At 40.6% G+C, this 20,350-nt stretch overlaps 1 protein-coding gene across 6 annotated transcripts in view; it reads right to left on the reverse strand.

Moving 5' to 3' along the window:
* Positions 1-6,975: 6,975 nt before the first annotated feature.
* The window catches only part of zgc:154093 (uncharacterized protein LOC777623 homolog), a 66,566-nt gene continuing 53,191 nt past the window's right edge, over positions 6,976-20,350 (reverse strand). For all 6 annotated transcript variants that reach the window (XM_043681014.1, XM_043681012.1, XM_043681013.1 and 3 more), the window contains one exon: positions 6,976-9,531. In XM_043681014.1, coding sequence (XP_043536949.1) covers positions 8,538-9,278 — 741 coding nt within the window. In that variant the 5' untranslated portion in view covers positions 9,279-9,531 and the 3' untranslated portion in view covers positions 6,976-8,537. The remainder of the gene's footprint in view (positions 9,532-20,350) is intronic.

The following is a 20,350-nucleotide window of genomic DNA, read 5'->3' on the forward strand; positions in this document are numbered from 1 at the left end:
TGGAGGGCATCGTCGACTACGTCTGGCGGGAAATTGTGGTCCTTGAAGAAGGAGGCCATCTGGGTTGTACGGTTTTGGAACTGGTCCTCCTGGGAGCAGATGCGGCGGAGTCGAAGGAATTGGGAATATGGGATGGCGTTTTTACAGGGGGCAGGGTGGGAGGAGGTGTAGTCTAGGTAGCTGTGGGAGTCGGTCAGTTTATAGTAGATGTCCGTGTCGATTCGGTCACCCGAGATAGAAATGGAAAGGTCTAGGAAGGGGAGGGAGGAGTCTGAGGTCGGGGTGGAAGATGTTGGTAAAGTGGATGAACTGTTCAACCTCCTCGTGGGAGCACGAGGCAGCGCCGATACAGTCATCGATGTAGCGGAGGAAAAGGTGGGGGGTGGTGCCAGTGTAGCTGCGGAAGATGGACTGTTCCACATATCCTACGAAGGGTATGTTTCCATGCTTACATCCCTATGAAAGGAATAGGCATAGCTAGCAATCTGTTGCCTGCTCTGTGGGAAGGGGTGGGAGTGGTGAGCTACAAACTCTCTAAGAACAACACAAGAAAATTCCTCTTTCACTGGAGTGAAAAATTACTTGATTGAACAGAAAAAAAAACATGCCCAGTACAATCTTTTTCAAAAAGCTATAATTTCCCAAACAACACAAGGGCTGCCTGTTCATTGAACAGAATCAATATGCATATATTATGGTCTGTGTCTCTGTCACCTCCTCCAACCTGACACTCCCTGAACCTCCACCTCCCCGACTCCCATCTCTCTGTGGCTCCATCACCTGAGTTCTCCTTTCACCTCACAATTGTGTCTTTCGGTTGATTGGCTTCACTCTGAGAGATTCAAATCCCCACCACCCCCTCCCCAAACCAAACTTCTCATGTTCTCTACATCCCTTTTTATAAATTTTAAATGAAATGGGTTTGCCCCTCAGGCTGTATGGCGAGATGAAATGTGCATTGCAAATGTTAAGAGTACTGCAATTGTATTGAGACACTGAAGAGTGAAATGTGCGGAATGGAGAACTGTTGAATTTGATTGCACTTACTGTAATTTTCAAATCAAAATGTTTCATAATGTACTGTTACAAATTTTCTGAATAAAGTATGTTGCTGGAGAAAAATAAATAAAAAAATAAATCCTGGCCTTGGCCAGCAAGGCTCACATCCTGAGAACCAAACAAAAACATAAGGGTAGCGCTCTTATCTCTGAGTTGGTCAAGATACCACTGCAGAGATTTGTGATTATAATCCAGATTGATACACAAATGAAACACAATTTGAGATGTTGTTGTCTGAAGGAGATGCTAGACAAAGGTTGTGTGGTAAATGATCCCACAATATCCCTCCAAAGAAGAGCAGGGAAGTTCTCACTAGTGGTCTGGACAGTGTTAGGTCCACAAGCAGCATTGCTGAAGGACAGTGGCCTCAAACATTTGCTCCATTGAATTGGATATCTAGAATCTGGCTTTACAGGAGTCAGTCAGGGTAAATTATGATTGAGCCACTTCTGGAGAGTTTGCTGTTGATGAGCACAATGTGAAGAGTAGTAACCTGCACACCCAGAAACATGCCGAGTGAGACTGTGATATTAGTTGGTGTTCATCCTTGATTTGACACTCAATATGTCACTTTAGGTCCATATGCCCCTATTCCCACGCACTGGTGAAGATGCATAGCTGAACAGGCTACTGTATGAGGGAACCATAGAGCCATAGACTTGGAGATGTACAGCACAGAAACAGACCCTTCAATCCAAGCCATCCATGCTGACCAGATATTCTACCTTAATCTAGTCCCATTTGCCAGGATTTGGCCCATATCCCTCTAAACACTTCCTATTCATATACCCATCCAAATGCCTTTAAATGTTGTAATTGTATCAGCCTCCACCACTTCCTCTGGCAACTCATTCCGTACATGCACCACATAATGCATGAAAAAATTGCCCCTTAGGTCCATTTTACATCTTTCTTCTCTCACGTTAAACCTATGCCCTCTCATTCTGGACTCTGGGGAAAAGCCCTGACTATTCATCCTATCTATGCCCCTTATGACTTTATAAACTTCTATAGGATCACCCCTCAGCCTCCAATGCTCCAGGGAAAAAAGTCCCAGCCTATTCAGCCTCTCCCTCTGGCTCAAACCCTCCAACCCTGGTAGCATTCTTGTAACTCCTTTCTGAGTTCTTTCAAGTTTCACAACATCTTTCCTGTAGCAGGGAGACCAGAATTGAACAAACACAAGATCATCACAAAAATAGGAGCAGGAGTAGGCCAGCCAGTTCCTTGAGCCTCCTCTTCAATAAATCGATTGTGGCTGATCTGACTGTGGCCTTAACTTCACTTTTCTGTCTGTCCGGCATTACTAATGACTCCCTTAAATCTGTCCAACTCAGCCTTGAATGTATGAAATGATTCAGCCTCTATTGTTCTCTGCAGAAGAGATTTCCACAAACTAATGATCCTCTGAGAGAAAGAAATACTGCTCATCTCCGCCTTCGTACAGAGACCTTCACCGAGTAATGAAGGAACAATGTTTGATGATACAACATCATATGACAGTGGGAGGATTGCATACAGAGGGTTAACACCCACATTTGCAAGGCAGCAGGGTGTCAAAATAATAGGAAAATTAAAAGCCTTTCACCGAAATTTCAAAGGTATGAGGGATCTTCAGGTAACACTTCACAAATGATATTTTCTCCACCAGGAGGTAAGGTAAAACCTTAAAAGTTGATGGATTTTCTTATGCTTACACATTGTCAGATATTTTATTCTTAGCTATTCTTAGGTAATCCTAGCTCTTCTAAAGTATTCTTGAATAGTTATAAATAACATCAAGTTGAATTCTATTAGATTCGATATTACATAACACCATAAGATATAGGAGCAGAATTAGGCCATTTGGCCCATAGAGTCTGCATCTTTTGATAGTGAACTTGTCCATTTAAAATGTACCACTTGTTAATGACTGTTAATAAAATTGTAAAATGAGTTTTAATTTTACATACTTCCTCAAGTGGGGTAGTGTATTTTTTGGAGAAAGAAATCCCAGATTCTTAAAATATCTCAGTGTTTACAGAACAGCAAAGTCTTTTTGAAAGGTAAGCAATCTATTGGAAGAATGATTACATTCTCAGCAGCCTTTTCTCCAGTGGGTTGGTAGTCTAAATCATACAAACCTAAGATTAAGCATTTGTGGAATTAGCTGGTTAAACTTGGCAGACCTACATTAAAAGAGAAGTACTAAGCTCTAAATAAGAGTTAAAAACTGGAAAAAAACTTCAGGTGGTGTCCAATCAGGTGTAATAATTTCCTATCTTGACAAAAATGAACTGAACTGTTTGAACATAGAACGTTACAGCGCAGTACAGGCCCTTCGGCCCTCGATGTTGCACTGATCTGTGGAAGCAATCGGAAGAGCATCTATCCTACACTATTCCATTTTCATCCATATGTTTATCCAATGACCATTTAAATGTCCTTAAAGTTGGTGAGTCTAACTACTGTTGCAAGCAGTACATTCCACACCCCTGCTACTCTCTGATTAAAGAAGCTACCTTGTTTTATTTACAAGTGTTGAAGGAGTGTTTTACTGTCAGTGGTAATAAGACCCTTTGTCAGGTTGTGGGAGACATAGTTTGACATCTGGTTTCATTAAACATATGATCTTCAGGTGGAAAATATTATCTCAAGTTGGTATTAAACCCCTAATTGAGATTAGGTCTGGACATGATGACACCAGAAAGCATAGGCCTAAATGATCCCTTGCGAGAGCCATCAGTTTGTTTTAACAAATGGCACAATGCGATCCCAATTCCAGAGGATCAGCTCTGTTACATTCAAGATACAGGATTTTGATGGTGATGTGAGAGCTCACAGTGTTATTCTGGTTAACGCTTGTAGATGCTATTGAATGGGATGATCAGAATAAAAGCCCTGGGTTCAAATTCCAACTGCTCCAGAGGTGTGTAATAATATTTCTGAACAGGTTGATTACAAAATATATTGTCAGAGCCCGGGTGTCCCTGGAGAAGGAGCACACTGTGTCCTGCAACACCCTCAAGATTTTCAGAGAAAGGTGGGCACTGCAGGGAGTGGAGTGTATTATTTCCCCCTCCAACTCTGTTTTTATTTAATCCTTTCCTGATGAAGGGCTTTTGCCCGAAATGTCGAATTTCCTGCTCCTCGGATGCTTCCTGACCTGCTGTGCTTTGCCAGCACCACACTAATCTTCACTTTTATTTAATCCTTGCCCTCCACTTCACTGTTTGATTACACAGTATTGCCCTTTGGGAAGGGCACTGCTTGTTACTGGCCACGCGGGTGTTTCCTTTCTTCCTCGTGGTGGTACATAAATAGAAACTTACATACTTGTTGTTTTTCACTGTGTCCGACACCTGCACACACACACATGACATGGGTGCGGGGGAAAAATAAGCACTTAGGTGTTAGGTGGTAGTGTGGAGAAAAAGAAAAAAAGGCCTTGACCCACTGACCTCCTTTGTGAATGTGCACATTTTTTATCACTGTCAGGTGCTTTGATGAATAAGGCATGTTGGGGGCTTGTGTATATGGCAGGATTGTAGGCCCCAGCAACCAACATGTGTAGCAGTCAAGGTTTCTGATGAGGTTTCAACCCGAATCTGAGTAGTCATTAGTTCACTACTCACAGCCTCACAGACATTTATAGCAGAGAAAGAGGCCATTTGGCCCAGATATTTGCAACTTGCAACAGGTCTAGTCTAGACCTAACACAGATCAAGCATTTGCTGCTGATGCATGTTTCTCAGCAGCTGCGCTCTCAGACTAATCCCCTCAGCAATGTTAATCTCAATTCCATTGGTGTCATTTGTGTGGAAAGCAGGAACCAATTAATGATGGCAAAACACCTTAGGGATTTTAAGCAATCTTAACAAATATGAAGCTTATTGTCAGGGCCGGAATGCAGAACATTTCCAGCAGCTCCTGAACATGATGACACCCACAGATTTAGTTCCTCCATGCAATCAGAACTACAGTTGGGTTCAAATTTATGATCAAGTCTTCAACGCAACAGAGGGCAGCCCCCATTTATAGCTCCTATTAAATAAATCCTTCACTCTGCAATTAAGTCTAATAGCTTATTTGCAGTTTATTGGTTAGGCAAAGGTCTAGCATGTGACAACTGGGACATTGTGCACAGTTGCTTACTTACCCAGCATTGTAATTCTGCCCTTAGATTTGTTAATGAGTGTGCTTTAAGTGTTTAGCCTGATATCCAGCTGAAGTGGGGTGTCTAACAATTACTTGTGTAAATCACCATGATGGATTTGCTTCTGACTAGATCTGCAACACAACAGCATGCAGTGCAAATTACAGTTACTATGTGGCCATTTCCCACCTCAATAGACCATTCAAGTCTTTGGATTCCCAAGTGGGCTCTCTAAATGAGAATCTCACCAGTGAGCAACCTCACTGGGATCTTCTCTGGGTCTCTCTCTGTTGGCCAACATTACTCAACATCTCAATGCATGCTCCAAGGGCAGCAATTGCCTGGACCTTCAGTCAACAGTATCAATGAAGCACCAGCCTCACTGCATCATCATGGCACATCTCGGATTAACTTATACAATTACTAACATGATCATTCTAAAAGATGGAAGACTTAACCTAAATTTGTTTAATATTACACTCCATGACACTGCAATCCTGTTGCTGTAAAGTTTATGTCTTATGATTCTGCTTCACAAGCACCTGATGAAGAAGCAGCACTTTGAAAGCTAGTGCTTCCAAATAAACCTGTTGGACTATAACCTGGTGTTGTGTGATTTTTAACTTTGTCCACCCCAGTCCAACACTGGCACCTCCAAATAATACAATTTCCAATACCTTACATTACAATGCTGCTGCCAGGTTGCATTATGTTAAGGAACACAGATCCATCTCATGCATCGGCACAGGATTAATCTTAGGATTCTTAAGCTTGCTTTTTTAGCACACATTCACTTTGCATTTATTTAGATGTTCATGGTTATCTCTGCCTGCTTTGTCTTTCAGCACTGACAGAAAACCAGGCAGTTTGACAATAAATACCTGCAATGCACGGACAAGGGTGCTGACAATTGTGTGTGGCACTGTGCTATGTCAATGTCATATCTATAGCATGTGTCAGCAGCTTACATGACAAACACACTGGATGTGTGTCAAGCAAACTGCCATGTCTGCAAGTTTAAGGGGAACAGTTCTCAGTTCAGTCAAGAGGGATAGAGGACAGGAAGAGTTAGTGGTTTTGGAGGGAGGCAGTAGTTGGTAGCTATTGAGGGAAGATGCTGCATGCAATACTGAGATTGGCAAAGTGTGCACAAAGGTAGAGTTAGAGTGAGGGTGAGGCAGCAAGGAGAGGACGATGGCACCTACTGTTGTGGCGCATGGAAGGTCATTAACCTTCCTGCAGCACTGCTATACGTTCCTCTGGACCACAAACACAAGGCTGACCTAGTTGGCAATTATGGCATCAGTGGTGCAAGGTCCTGACACTGGTAAGTATGGCCGCCTCTGCTTAGCATAAGGTTGAACATGAACAGTACAGTAGAGTCAAGGTACACACCTAATGAGGTGAGCCGGGTACAACTGTTATGAGAAAAGTTGCTAGGATTCCCAAACTCTCCAATTTGTGGGAAAGTTCAGCCCTGATTTGCTAATGAATTGCAAGGTATTTCTTCACAGGAACAATGTTATATGATCCAACTCCCTCTTGCAGCCTTGCAGAATGTTGAAGCCACAATAAGATATTTCTTAAATAAAGTGAATCTTTTCCTCACCTCGGCATACACTGTAAACATTCTTCAGTAATGCAAGACCAGGAATATTATACCATCTAACCTTGTGACCCTTGGGTAACCCAGGTACTTTTCCAGTATAACAAGGGATAACGGGTAGGAAAAGATGGATAATTCATAGCTCAGTAAATCACAACATATTCCGAGACAGTCAGACAAATGAGAATTGCTTTAATAGGAATAACCAATTGAATATTTTAACATTAGAAATGCAAACAAAAAAGATAAAATTCCATTCGACAGAAAGCTAAAAGCATGTTTGTACAATACATTCCTTGCATAGTGATGGCAGTTTTGTGATATATCCTACTCAAGGACATACGCTGATTAATGGATCTATTTAAAAGGAAAGATCAACAGCATTAGGCACACAACATTCTCCCATTTAATAACCAGAGACATTCCAGTGCTCCACATTCCCAAATCTGTGAAAAACTTTGCGATACAGACTGGATCAGCCTGGCCTGATTGCCAGTAAGAGTGTGTTTACCTTTACATAGACACCCTCACAGGAGGCAAGATGACAGAAACATTGCAGCAACCAAGCTCTCCGTTTAATTGGTCTCATCTAACTCACTGTGAAAGTACATTAATAGTAACTACAGAGGCCAGGGAGATGGCTGTTTACAAGGGAAGATATGGCATATGAAATGAAGGAAAAAGAGAAACTAACACCTCCCTGACAATCAACTAATGGACAATCTGATACCTAAGCAAACAGTTTTTAGATGGTTTGGACTCAAGGGACAGTCTGTTCAGTTTTGCACCGGACAGTTTGAGTTTTGAGTGGGTGACCAGGAAATTTCTAAACTAAAAAGTAGAGAAATGGAAAAGGTTAAAGAGAAAGGCTATGGCCCCCCTCAGGCAGCTGAAATAAAGACAGCTAATGGTGCAGGAAAAGAAATTGGAGATGCAATGGTAGGCCAGGATTGAAGATGCTTTGAAAAGGTTGTTGGGACTAGAGATGGTTACAGGGATTTGGAAAAGTTATAGAAGTCTGAACAGGTCACAGATTTAGGAGCGGTATTGGGATTGAAGGGTGTTACTGAGATTTGGGAGTTTTAGTGAGGCTAGAAGAGGTTCCAGAGTGTTGGGAGGTTTATAATGGCTGGAGGAGGTTGCACAGAAGGGAGTAAATTTCTGCTTACATTATACAGCTTTGTAGCCCTGGGGTAAACGGTTGGCATCAATAATGGGGACCATGTAGCCATCAGATTGTCGTAAAACCTCAACTAATTTATCTAGTTCGCCAATTGGCATTGTTGTTTCAATTGTTACATATTGTGTATCTTTCTGAATTCTAAACTATTATGTAATCCTACAAAGAATGAAAACATTTTTACAGTCACAAGTTCAAGAATTTAACAGGGTTTTCAAACAATAGTTTAACATTTCTACCTTGCAGTGTTGTATATAATTCTGATATCACCCAGGATTGAAGGAAGTTTGTTGAAGTTAAAGAAGATAAAGTTATAGTTATACTCCATGTCAAATTAAGTTAACGTGACATTCCTTTTAACAGTTCCAGTTTAGCAAGCAGTATATCCGTGATTTGACGAGGGGAGCAGTTTCTAATATTTTCTCTCAGTCTGAGAGTAAGCATTCCCCTGAACTGTCAGCAGCCAACATGATATAATCATGTTTGGACATTCCCTAATCTCTTTGTCATTCTTTCAGCAGCCTTCCACCATTGGTTTATTAGCTTTCTTTATTGTACTAGATCTTGTATCCATCCATAATTCTGAGGACATCATCCAGTATAGATGGCCCTAAATCGAGATTCAAGCCAAGGGAAGATTCAGATCCACTCAGATATGTGTTAGAAGGGAAAAGGGTCTCATTATTGAGGGACATCTCGCTGTTGAAGATTAAGGCTCTCTTTCCATCCAGCTGCTCATTGCCAATGACTGAGCATTCCGAGGAAGTGTTTGACTCCGCCAATAAAGAAACTGAAGACCCTGTTTTGTTGAAGGTTGGGATGGCAAACACTTCTTCAGCACTGTGGAAACATTCTGTTGTACAGCTGACTGACAGTGCCCGTTGACCTGTGCCTTCCTCCAGGTGGAGTCTGGGAGGCTTTGGAGGAGCTTGTTCCTGGTCCTGGCTTTTGTGAGTGCCACCGAATGCCGGAAGAGAGACAGCATTCTTCAGTAGGGTAGGATAGTCACCTGCTCCATTGTTAAAACCTCGCTCATAGTTATATTCTTCATCCAGTCCTTGTCCTGTACTTTGAGAAGTTGGCTTCTGGTTGAGGTTTGGAAGGACATCATACTTGCCCTGTAAGAAGGAGATGTCCCCAAACATGTCACTTTCACCATCCTTCCCAATGTGGGCACTGTGACGGAAATCGCCCAAGGGTGGACTGATCATGTCACTAGACAGAACATCACGCAATCTCATCTTCTTGCCCCGTTTTGGGGTCGAAGTCTTTAGATACATTGGGGTTTTGGCAGGCATGTTGCACCGGGTTTCTCAAGCTAAACGAGTCCTCAAGTGATAGAAAAGCCCAAATGCTAGAAAACAGTTCTTGATTTCTCTTCAGCAAAGCATCTCAAACAGCTCCCGTTTCATTCAAATATTGGCAACACAGTTCAAGATAATTGTCACATTGACAGCAGCGTCACTGATCTTGGTTATACCTCAGATTCCACAGTTGCAAAGGCAAGAGGCAGGACTATACAGCATCTGTCACCTCCTTACACATCGAAGCCTGAAAACACACAAACAAATGAAGAATTAAATATTTATTGCACTAGTTTTACATTGTTAACTAGAAATGTTTAATCCTTTATAAGATTTTAGCTCAATTGGCTTTTCTTCACTACTTAGCCTGTTATGAGTGGTTATTTACTGGGCTGACAGTCCGAATTTAAAGGATTTGAACCAAATCAGAAGATTGCTTCATCATATGCCTTCATGTTGGAGATGGTGGCAGAGATAGGGAGGGCTCCAGACTGGAGGAAAGTATAGATATAAGGAAGGGTGTTGAGCTAGAGGAAGTTAGGGAGAATTGAGAGGATTATAGACCTGGTGGAGTTACAGAGAGTTGAAGAATTATCACAGCTGAAGGAATTTTACACATTTAGGAGATTAGTAGAGCTGGAGGAGATTATAGAGATTTAGGAAAGATACATGACGAAAGAATGGTAAAGAAAAATTTAGACATCCAGTCTCTACAACTCTAGTGACACTAATGAGCCCAATTTCATAAGTCAGGATCCTCGCGGTGTCAGTGACACCTGGAAGCTGTGGGAGATGAAATTCTGGACACTCATAAAGTGAATTCAATTTCCACAAAATACTACTGCTGTCAATAATAAAGAAAACAATCAATGGGTTGTTCCTTAACTCTCCCAGCAAAGGATCGACACAACAATAAAGATTGTAGGGAAAAAAACACACATTAATTCATGTTTTGTTGCTCTCTCAAGGAACCCTCTTGACCTCAGTGCTAAAGCTCCTGAAATCCTCCACCCACAGTGCTCTTGTCCATTAATATGAATGTTGAAATTATGAATGGACCCTTGTAAATCATTTCTGCTGAACTTGAAGTCAATTCTATTTCCATGAGTAAAATACTGCAATAATTCCCATTATTTATTTGATTTAAACATTCTACTGCAGGCCAAGTGTCAAAAATTCAGTTGAATTCAAACAGTAAACAAGACCATTGCCAGTTTTAGTCCTGAAAAGATTCCGTTGTTATTGATCAACTGTGAAGATACTGCCAAATTACGGAGGAGAATTTTATCAAAAATGATGGAAAAGTACTGACTTGCCATCATTCACAAATAAGACCTACACTGCTTCACCCAAACCTTGGAGCGGCACCAAGTTGGTCAGTGTTGCCTGGAACACCCTTCTTCAAACTCAAGGTTTTGACATCACATTTGCATGTTTACGCAAATATTCTGGAGTATATTCTCCTCTTTCTTACTATCTGTCCACACACACTGTTACAGCAATAGTGCAGGGCAAGAAAAAGCAGAGAAACACAAACATAACTTTGCATATATAAATCCACCTTTATGATTGCTGAAAGCAAATCCTTAGAGTGAAGAGAGGGTTAACTCCAGGGTCTAGCTTTTCCAATTGACATTTTCTGGACCTTTTAGTATTAAAGCAGTTGGAGCTTGATCATGGACTTTATGGCCCAGAGGTAGGGGCACTACCACTGCAACACTGGAGACAACATGATTTTAACATTAATAAGAAACTTCAGACACAAGTACTTAAAGGATATTAAGTATATACATAATGGAATCACAAATCCTCCTGGGTAGAAGTAGACATATGGGGTCTCAGCCCTCCCTTATTGGAAGCTAGATACGATGAATGATGTTTCCAAACATTCTTACTGCCATAAACTACCAGTTGGGAGTCAACGTTGTGTAAAATGTCTTCTTCAACAGACACTCTTATGCTGATGTTTGATGAGTCCATGCAGGAGAAAATAATGCAAGGATACATTTCACAACCAATGAAGTGCTTTGAAATGCCATCACTGTGATAATATTGGAAACGCAACATCCAATTTATACACTGAAATGCTAGATTACCTAAACTATCAAACCTATTCAGCATAATCTGTGTTTTGGAGGATCAGCATTGTTTAAAACATGACAGATATGTGTTGAAAGCTACGTATAAGGTGGCCTGGAAACCATTATCGCCTGGCTATGGGCCCGCTACAATCAACAGTTTGAATTTTAGTTCCCAAAGATTCTCAATAACTGTTTGTTGGCAGAATGCCCACATTCCCAGAGTGATTGATTTATTGGCCTTCCCAAAGGAGACAATTCAAAATCACCATAAAATATACCCCAAAGTTCATATCCAAGGTGATGGTTTCATTTAGCCTGGAAAATGGCCCAGTTTTTCAACAGCATGCATCATTCAACTAAAGCTATTCCTGAAAGGAAAGGCTAGTTTATACAGATCCAACATCAGAACTGGTTACGAAGCAAAGTAGGTCAGATGAATAAAAGAATTCTCCGAATGATTTGATCCCACTCAATTACTATTTCCCTTTTCTCGAAATGAATCAGGTCTATTCAAGAGTGTACAATGAATGGATGTCATGAGTGTTTATTAACTTTATGGTTAATATTAAACACATTTTTCAATGAAATACTTTTATTACAGTAATGGTGATGCTGATCACAAAATAGGATAGAGCATTTAGAGTGACTGGGAAAGGTGCCATAGCAGAAAGTAGAAGAGGAATCTAATTTTTAAAAAAAGTGGTAAGGATTCAAAGCAAAGTCAGAAACCAAAATCAGAACCAACACACTTTAATAGAGAGGGCGAGAGAGAATCTCAAAATGCTGAATTTTGACAGGGCTGAAAATGTGTTGCTGGAAAAGCGCAGCAGGTCAGGCAGCATCCAGGGAACAGGAGGGGAAATGAGGAAACTGGTGAAATCCGAGTTCATCCTTTGTGGTTGGAGGGTTCCTAGGCGGAAGATGAGGTGCTCTTCCTCCAACCGTCGTTTTGTTGTGGTTTGGCGATGGAGGAGTCCAAAGACCTGCATATCCTTGGTGGAGTGGTAGGGGGAATTGAAATGTTGAGCCACAGGGTGGTTGGGTTGGTTGGTCCGGGTGTCCCAGAGGTGTTCTCTGAAACACTCCGCCACAGATTCACCTGCACCTCCACACACATCATCTATTGCATCCTCTGCACCCGATGTGGCCTCCTCTATATTGGGGAGACAGGCCGGCTACTTGCGGAGCGTTTGACCTCTTTCCACCTATCACATTTCCGACGCCCCTCCCCCAGGTCCCTCCTCCCTACCTTTTATCTTAGCCTGCTGGACAAACTTTCCTCATTCCTGAAGAAGGGCTTATGCCCGAAACGTCGATTCTCCTGTTCCCTGAATGCTGCCTGACCTGCTGCGCTTTTCCAGCAACACATTTTCAGCTCTGATCTCCAGCATCTGCAGACCTCACTTTCTCCTGAATTTTGACAGGGGCAGGCAAGAAAGATTGGGGCACAGAATCAATTGGTTTGTCTGTCCCTTTTCCTCCCTCTGTTCAACCTGGATTTTGCTGGGATAGTTAGATCTTTAATGTTTGAATATTTCAACCCTACCCATTTATTTTTTTTTAGTTGAGAGCCAGCCCCAAAATATGAGACACTCGGGGAAAAGAAAAAGTTACAGAAAGAATATTTTAAAATAATTATTAGTATATATACTGCTCATCAGAAATCATCTGGAAATTCCCTTGGATTGATATCAAGAGCTAGGAATTATATTGAAACCCACAGTCTGCAGAGATATTGAACACTTAACTTCTCCCAGGTCACAAATCTCAGAAAAGCTGATTCACAATAAACACTGGGAACAACGAAGATGCTTTAGATAACCAATAAATGTATCAGCGCTCCTTTGTGAAATTTGGATGAACTTGCATTTAACTGGTTGGGGATTGCACAAACCAATTTGAAACTTCAAGCATAGGCATTCTATGTTTGGCTTTGGAGACACTTGCTTCTGTATCAGAAATGGACTACCGCAGTACAAGGCTGCAGCTCACCACCTCTTTATCAAGGGGCAACTAGAGACAGGCAATAAATGTTGGCCCAGACAGTGACACACACACCTCATTAATGAATAAAAACAAAAAGAAAAACTCAAGATCCATAACAAACTGCCATGCCTAGACCAGCCTGGTTGAGCTAGTGCTAACCACACTCAGAAATGTTGGTGAAACATAGAACTAGTCTGTGATGCTGATACAATCAAAGCAGGAGCCTTCACTTCAACTGAGGGAGTGTTGCCTTATCAGAGTCGCTTTAAAATGAGACATTAAACAGAGTCTGACTAACTTTTCAGAAAATGCATAAAATATTTCATGGTCTCAATTAAAGCAAGTCCTTCTGATGTCCTGGCCAACATTCATCTCTAAAACAATATGAAAGACAGAATGGGCCATAGCAATCCATAAAAATATTGGGTAATTTATGACATACGCTATTATTAATGTGCAAGACAGCCAGAGATTTTATGGATAAAGAAATATGCTACAAGTTGCAAGTCTCCAGAACAAGCTGTTTGATTTACCTTGCACAAGCATAATCTCATCCTTAATCTTCTTGTTCATTTTAAAAACTAGATTTGTAGTAGAGGGCATATGTTAAGATGAGAGGGAAAAGATTTAAAAAGTATCTGAGGGGCAACATTTTCACACAGAGGGTGGTGAGTGTATGGAATGAACTGCTAGAAGAAGTGGTAGAGGTGATACAATTACAACATTTAAAAGATATTTGGACAGGGACATGAATAGGAAAGGTTTAGATGGATATGGGTCAAATGTAGCCATATGGGACTGGTAAAGTCTGGGAAACCTAGTCGGCAGGGACGAGTTGGACTGAAGGGTCTGTTTCCATACTGTATGATTCTATGAGAACGATACTGGATTTGCACACTAACTGCTATCAGCTTTTTTTTAAATCAACCTGTTTGGACGTGTTATGACATACTTCTGGAGCTGCTGGCACTTGAACCTAGACCTCCTTGCTCAGAGGTTAGAACATACAACAATGCCTCAAAAGCCTCACTAACCATTCTAAAACTTGTCACCAAAAGTAGCGGCTGGTATCTAACAGCAAGTACTTTAGTAATTGTTAATGCAACACCAATAAATCCAACAGGTGCATACTTTTGAACTGTGGGATTCATTCCTGCATGAGGGTGCAGTGGTACTGTCCCTACCTGTAGATAAAGAGGGCTGGGTTCAAGTGCCGCCTGCTGCAGAGGTATGTCATAACATCTCTGATCAGATTGATTTGAAAAAGATTCCTGCATGTGGTAAATTAGGTTAATAAAATTCAATGTTTACACTTCTCAAATTTCAACCTTATATCTTATTTTTTTTCCCTTCCTTTTCTTGTTCATTGTTCACTATCCTAACTGACCTTTATTTATAATTTTACTCTAATTCACATACTTGTTCCATGCTTCATCTTTCCCTTGCTTTAATCCTTAAATCTTACAGTTTGGTAATTCACTTAAGTCCCAAATGCCTTCTTTTTCTCCCTGTCTGACCAGAATGCAGTAGTGAAAAATTATATCCAAGCTGAAATGTGAGGGAAAAGGTCTAACTAATAAACTAACCATGTTGCCAATCCAGAAGGATTTGGTCATTTATTTCATTGCTGTTGCAAAATGGCTGCTCTTTGCCTGTCACAACTTAATTAGTTACAAAGCAATTTTGAAATTTCTGAAATATTTTAAAGGCATTAAATAAATAAATATTATAAAATCTGGTCATTATATTTAATCACGGAATTGTTACAGCACAGGAGGAGGCCATACAGCCTGCCATTACTGTACCAGTTGTTTAAATGAGCAATTCATTTACTGCCTTTTTCCTCCTTCCCCCACGTAACCATGCACATTCTTTTCAGATAACAGTCGAATTCTCTTGACAATGCTTTTCATGAATCTGCATACATCATGCGAGTAGGCAATATATTCCAGATCCTAATTACTTGCTGAGTGGAAAACATGTTTTCCCTTTGTCACTTTTGCTTCTTGTACCAATTATTTTAAAACTTTGCTCTATTGTTCTCCATTCCTTCATTATTGGGAACAGACCCTTCATGATTTTGAGCAAGCTTTTTAATCAAGTTGTTTTCATGCGTAACACACCCCCTAGTCACAGAGTCACACAGCACTGAAACATATCCTTCGATCCAAATCGTCCATGCTGACCAGGTTTCGCAAACTAAACTAGTCTCATTTGCTTGCATTTAGCCCATTTCCCTTTAAACCTTTCCTGTTCATGTACCTGTCCAAATGTCTTTTGAATGTTCTAATTGTACATGATTCTACCATTTCCTCTGACAATTGAAAACCATTAAATGAAGGATCAAGTTATATTGTGCAGTAAAGCAACAAGGTTGAAGACAGCAAAAGATGAGATAAATTTAGAAGCAGTAATCTGATTGCTTAGATGATTACAAAATAGAAAGAAACTGTTTCCAATGGCTAATAGGGACCAGAGTACACAGACGTAAGAAATCGAATGCAAAAGTAGGTAAAAGTTCTTTATCGTTAACGTTTGAAAAAGCACTGCCTTATCAGGTGGTGGATATAGATTAAGTAGTAGCTTTCAAAAGGCAAGAGGGATAAATATCGATATGAGTAAAAGTTGCAATGATATGTGGAAAGAGGAGGAAGTCAGGCTAAATTGATTGCTCTTCAAAAGATCCACCACAAACTGAATAGAATGAATGGCCTCATTCTATGGTGTACAAGCAGGAGGCTGGAAGAACACAGCCAGCCAAGCTGTATCAGGAGTCAACGTTGACGTTTCCACCTCCTGATGCTGCCTGGCTTGCTGTGTTCTTCCAGCCTCCTGCTTGTATACCTCAGATTCCAATATCTGCAGGTTTTTTTGTGTCATTCTATGGTATAGCATGATTCTATGATTTAATTACATGAAAGTTTCCAATTAAGTTTGGACAGGAAGTGAAGACTGATTTGGTTAAAGAATGATCCAAATCTGTGGCTCTGGTAAAGAATGAATTAAAGTTTCAGGCAGCATGTTAAACAGGACCGGGCAGAAAATTGCTGTGCAATAATAATAGCAAGTGGATTTACATCTTTGTACAAAATGATTCCATCTCTTATTTTACTGTCTTGATAATTAATTTAAAATAAGTTAATCAATACGTCTGCTAAAAGTGTGGATTATAGAATTTTATATCAGTCCCTCATATCACAGGTTGATTCCAATTCCTTTTGCTTAAATACTTAAATAACTCCACAAAGGCCGGAATCATTACCTGTCACCCTTTAGTTGCACGTGCATTGTCCACAGCACTGATCCAGCTAGCTCAGAGCTGGCTCCTAGAGTGAACAGAACTTCTTTCACTCCTATTTATATCTGTCAGGCAGGACTCCCTGATTGCACCAGGTTAAAAGCCCCAATCAGGAAATTCATATTCTCTGATATCCACTTGGCTGACATTGTTCCAATTACTACAAACACAGGTAGAATAAAGTGAGAAGCAAGGAGGGCAACATATTTACAGCTCAGCAGAAACAAGAGTCAAAGTTTCTAAAAGTGCTGGCCACACGAATAGACTACCTACAGATACCTAAGAGGACAGGGGCCTTCTTTATAAACCTGTCTCTACATCAAGTTCACCTTGACCATATTTTGGACTTAAAGCTCAATTAATCCAATTAAGGATGTGATTTATGTAATTCTGCTATAATTCATCACCAATTCCCACACTCAACTAAGATTAAACTGGGGATAATCACAATGTGCCTCCTAATGTTTGTCACCTTTGAATAAAAAATGTTTTATATTTGATTCCCCAGCAATAAAACTAACATTCCATCTGTTCTGTCCATACTAAGAATCCTTAATGGGTTTCTGCAGTGCATCTTGCAGGTTGTACACATTTCTGCCACTGACTGTCAGTAGTGGAAAGAACGGGAGTGAATGTTTGTGGATGTGGTGCCAATCAAGCCGGCTGCCTTGTCTTGAATGCTTTTTGAGTGCTGTTGGACCTGCGCCCATCCAGGCAAGTGGGGATTATTCCATCACATTGCCAGTGGTGGATGGGCATTGTGGAGTCAGGAAGAGATTTGTTCATTGTCTGATTTCTATCCCGTGACCTGCTCTTGGAGCCATAGTTCAGTTTCTGGTCAATGGTAACCCCCAGGATGTTGATAATCAGGGACTCAGTAATGGTAATACCTTTGAATGCTAAGAGGCACTGGTTAGATTCTCCTTTAATGGAGATGGTCATTGCCTGACATTTGTGTAGCGTGAATGTTGCTTGCTGGCTTTCAGTCTACGTTCAAACAATTCCAGGTCTTGATATATCTGGATATGGACTGCTTCAGTATCTGAGGAGTGGCAATTGATGCCAAACATTGAGCAATCAACGGCGAACATCTCCACTTCTGTCCTTCTGATGGAGGGAAGGTCACCGATGGAGCAGCTGAAGATAGTTAGACTTAGTTTCTTAGCCTTTCACATGTCCCCACATTATACTCCATCTGCCAAATTTTGCCCATTCATTTAAAGAAATGATAGAGGGATTTGGAGAGGTTATGTCTTCTTGACAAAGTATTTTCCACTTATCTTCGTGTCACCATAAAATGTACCCACACTCAGTCCTTTCATCCAAGTAATTGAAAATAGTTGAGGTCAGATGCACTGATCCCTGTGACATTATATTTGAACCAGCTTGCCAACATGAAAATGATGTATTTATCTCTACTCTATGGCTGTTGTTAGGTCACCAGCTCTTTATCTGTGCTAACATGTCACACCATTTCATGCTGTCTGATGTCATTTCATACTGTACATGGAGCAGGTGATTACCTTGACTCACTGTTCAACTATGAACTGAAGGCTCTGCAGCTTTTACCTTTAGAAATTTATAACAAATCATCCTGCACCGTTGTCATCTATGTAATGGCAGAGGCCGAAATGTTTGCTGGCACAGTACTCAGATGGAGCCGTACATCTGTTTTATTGGAAAGAAGATTAAATGATTTTTTTAAAGAAGGGGGTGGTTTATGCAGCTGGCCTCATAATAAAGATGCCAAATACATAATATACTTAATGGACCACAATTAGGAGCCATGTAAATGTGAGTGGAACTGCATGGCATTTCACCAGTATAATGAATTTTTAAAAGTGAATGCAACAAATTCTGCCGAGACAGAAATGCTTGCTCTGTGTCCTTGGAAAGCACTTGGGATAACAAATAAGTTTTAATTTTCTTTTTCCCTTAAATGCCTCTTATTGCAAATGAGAATTTTGATTAATTGGACAGCAATAGCAAAATTAGGGTAAATTGACTGGGAGGCATTAATAGGAATCATAGGAGTGAACTATTACCTGCCTGAATGTTTTGAGAAGATAGGGGCTTCCGAAAGGTGGTAAGTCATCTGCTCGCCTTTTGTCTCTGCTTCATGTTGGCAACAGCTGTCAGGGCTTTAACTACTGGAGTTACTTCCCGAAAACTCCCAGCATTTCTTTCCTCCTTTAAGATGTTCCTTAAAACTGACTGCTGACCTATTAGCCCTAATATCTCCTTATGTGGCCCACTATCAGATTTTGCTTTATAAGGCTGCTGAGCAGTGTTTTGGGATGTTTTATTATGTTATAAATAGAATGTGTAAATGTCAAATTGATTTCCACCAATTATGAAATTTCATAATCTACAACAGTAAGTAATGCAGGGGAGACCTCTTCCAGTAATTAAAACTGATCAAGCAACAAAACTAAATGAGTAACTTACTTTAAATATGAATTTTCACAAGCTCAAGTCAGATTACTAGTACATATCATGCTGCTTTGGGAATTTTCACTCAATAAAAAAGAATAGGCTATGAATTCAGGAAGGAGAGGAACTTAGTCCATCGTCTTCTCTTAGCTTCATGGTCTTGACTTCGTGCCAACATGGGGACAGGAAAGCATGTTTATGGGTTTATTTAAAAGAGCTGCTGTTTCTATATTGCACATCTCCCACTGAATGTTTTTCCTATTAAATACTAAGTACTCTCTCCCATTCAGACTGCTGAAATCAAGCACACCATCACCCAAAGAAGCAGCTGGATTAAGGTTTTACCCAGTAGAGGTCAGGGCACTCATAATAAAACCCTGTGTAAGGCAGCATTTTACTGATTCTGGCATCAAGGAGCCCCAAAACTGAATTTTGTGGGAATTGGGGAACATTGTTCACTGGTTGGAGTCATAGCTAGCTCCATTGAGAAATAGTTGTGGATGTTGGACATCAATTAACTCAGTCATGGGAAATTGCTTCAGGAGTTCCTCAGTGTACATATTTTTTAATCAACCTGACCAACGAGATAATTACACACCTGTGGAACAGGTAGGACTTGAATCCAGGTCTCCTGACCCAGAGGTAGGCTAGTTCCACCATGCCATGATAGCCCATAGTTCCTCAGGGCAGTGACTTGGACACAACTATCTTTAGCTGCTTTGATACCTTTCCCTCCATCTGGGGTCAGAAGTGGTGATGTTTGCAAATAGTCTCACCAAGGTCAGTATTTTTCACAACTCCTCAGATTCTGAAACAGTCTGTATCCATACACAGCAAGAGTTGGAGAACATCCAGGCTATGGAGTAGTCCCCACTTGCAGCTTGTAAATTGCTCTCGGAAATTTTTGATAATTTAAGTATGAAACATTTAGTTTTACTTTCTTTATCGTTTCTTTATCTTTCTCGACCCAAGCTTTCCCTCAACTTATTTTTCTTACTGAATCCGAAATGAATTTAAATCTCCCTACTTCCTTCTACGTTTTTTTTTCCTCTTATTTTCAGTTCTTAAAATCTCATTACTTAAGGAGATCGGTATTTGTCCTGTGGTTCACTCTGATCTTAAGCGCTCCACTGACCCCGTTATAAACTCACATTCCAGCACAAACCGTTTTTGAATTGAGAGATTCTGGATAAACATGAATTGGTGCCATACGATTGTGGATCATTAATACCAAAGTAATCCAGGAACGGGAGGGATATCAATAATTT

Source organism: Chiloscyllium plagiosum, chromosome 41, assembly GCF_004010195.1.
Source record: "Chiloscyllium plagiosum isolate BGI_BamShark_2017 chromosome 41, ASM401019v2, whole genome shotgun sequence".
Taxonomy (NCBI): domain Eukaryota; kingdom Metazoa; phylum Chordata; class Chondrichthyes; order Orectolobiformes; family Hemiscylliidae; genus Chiloscyllium; species Chiloscyllium plagiosum.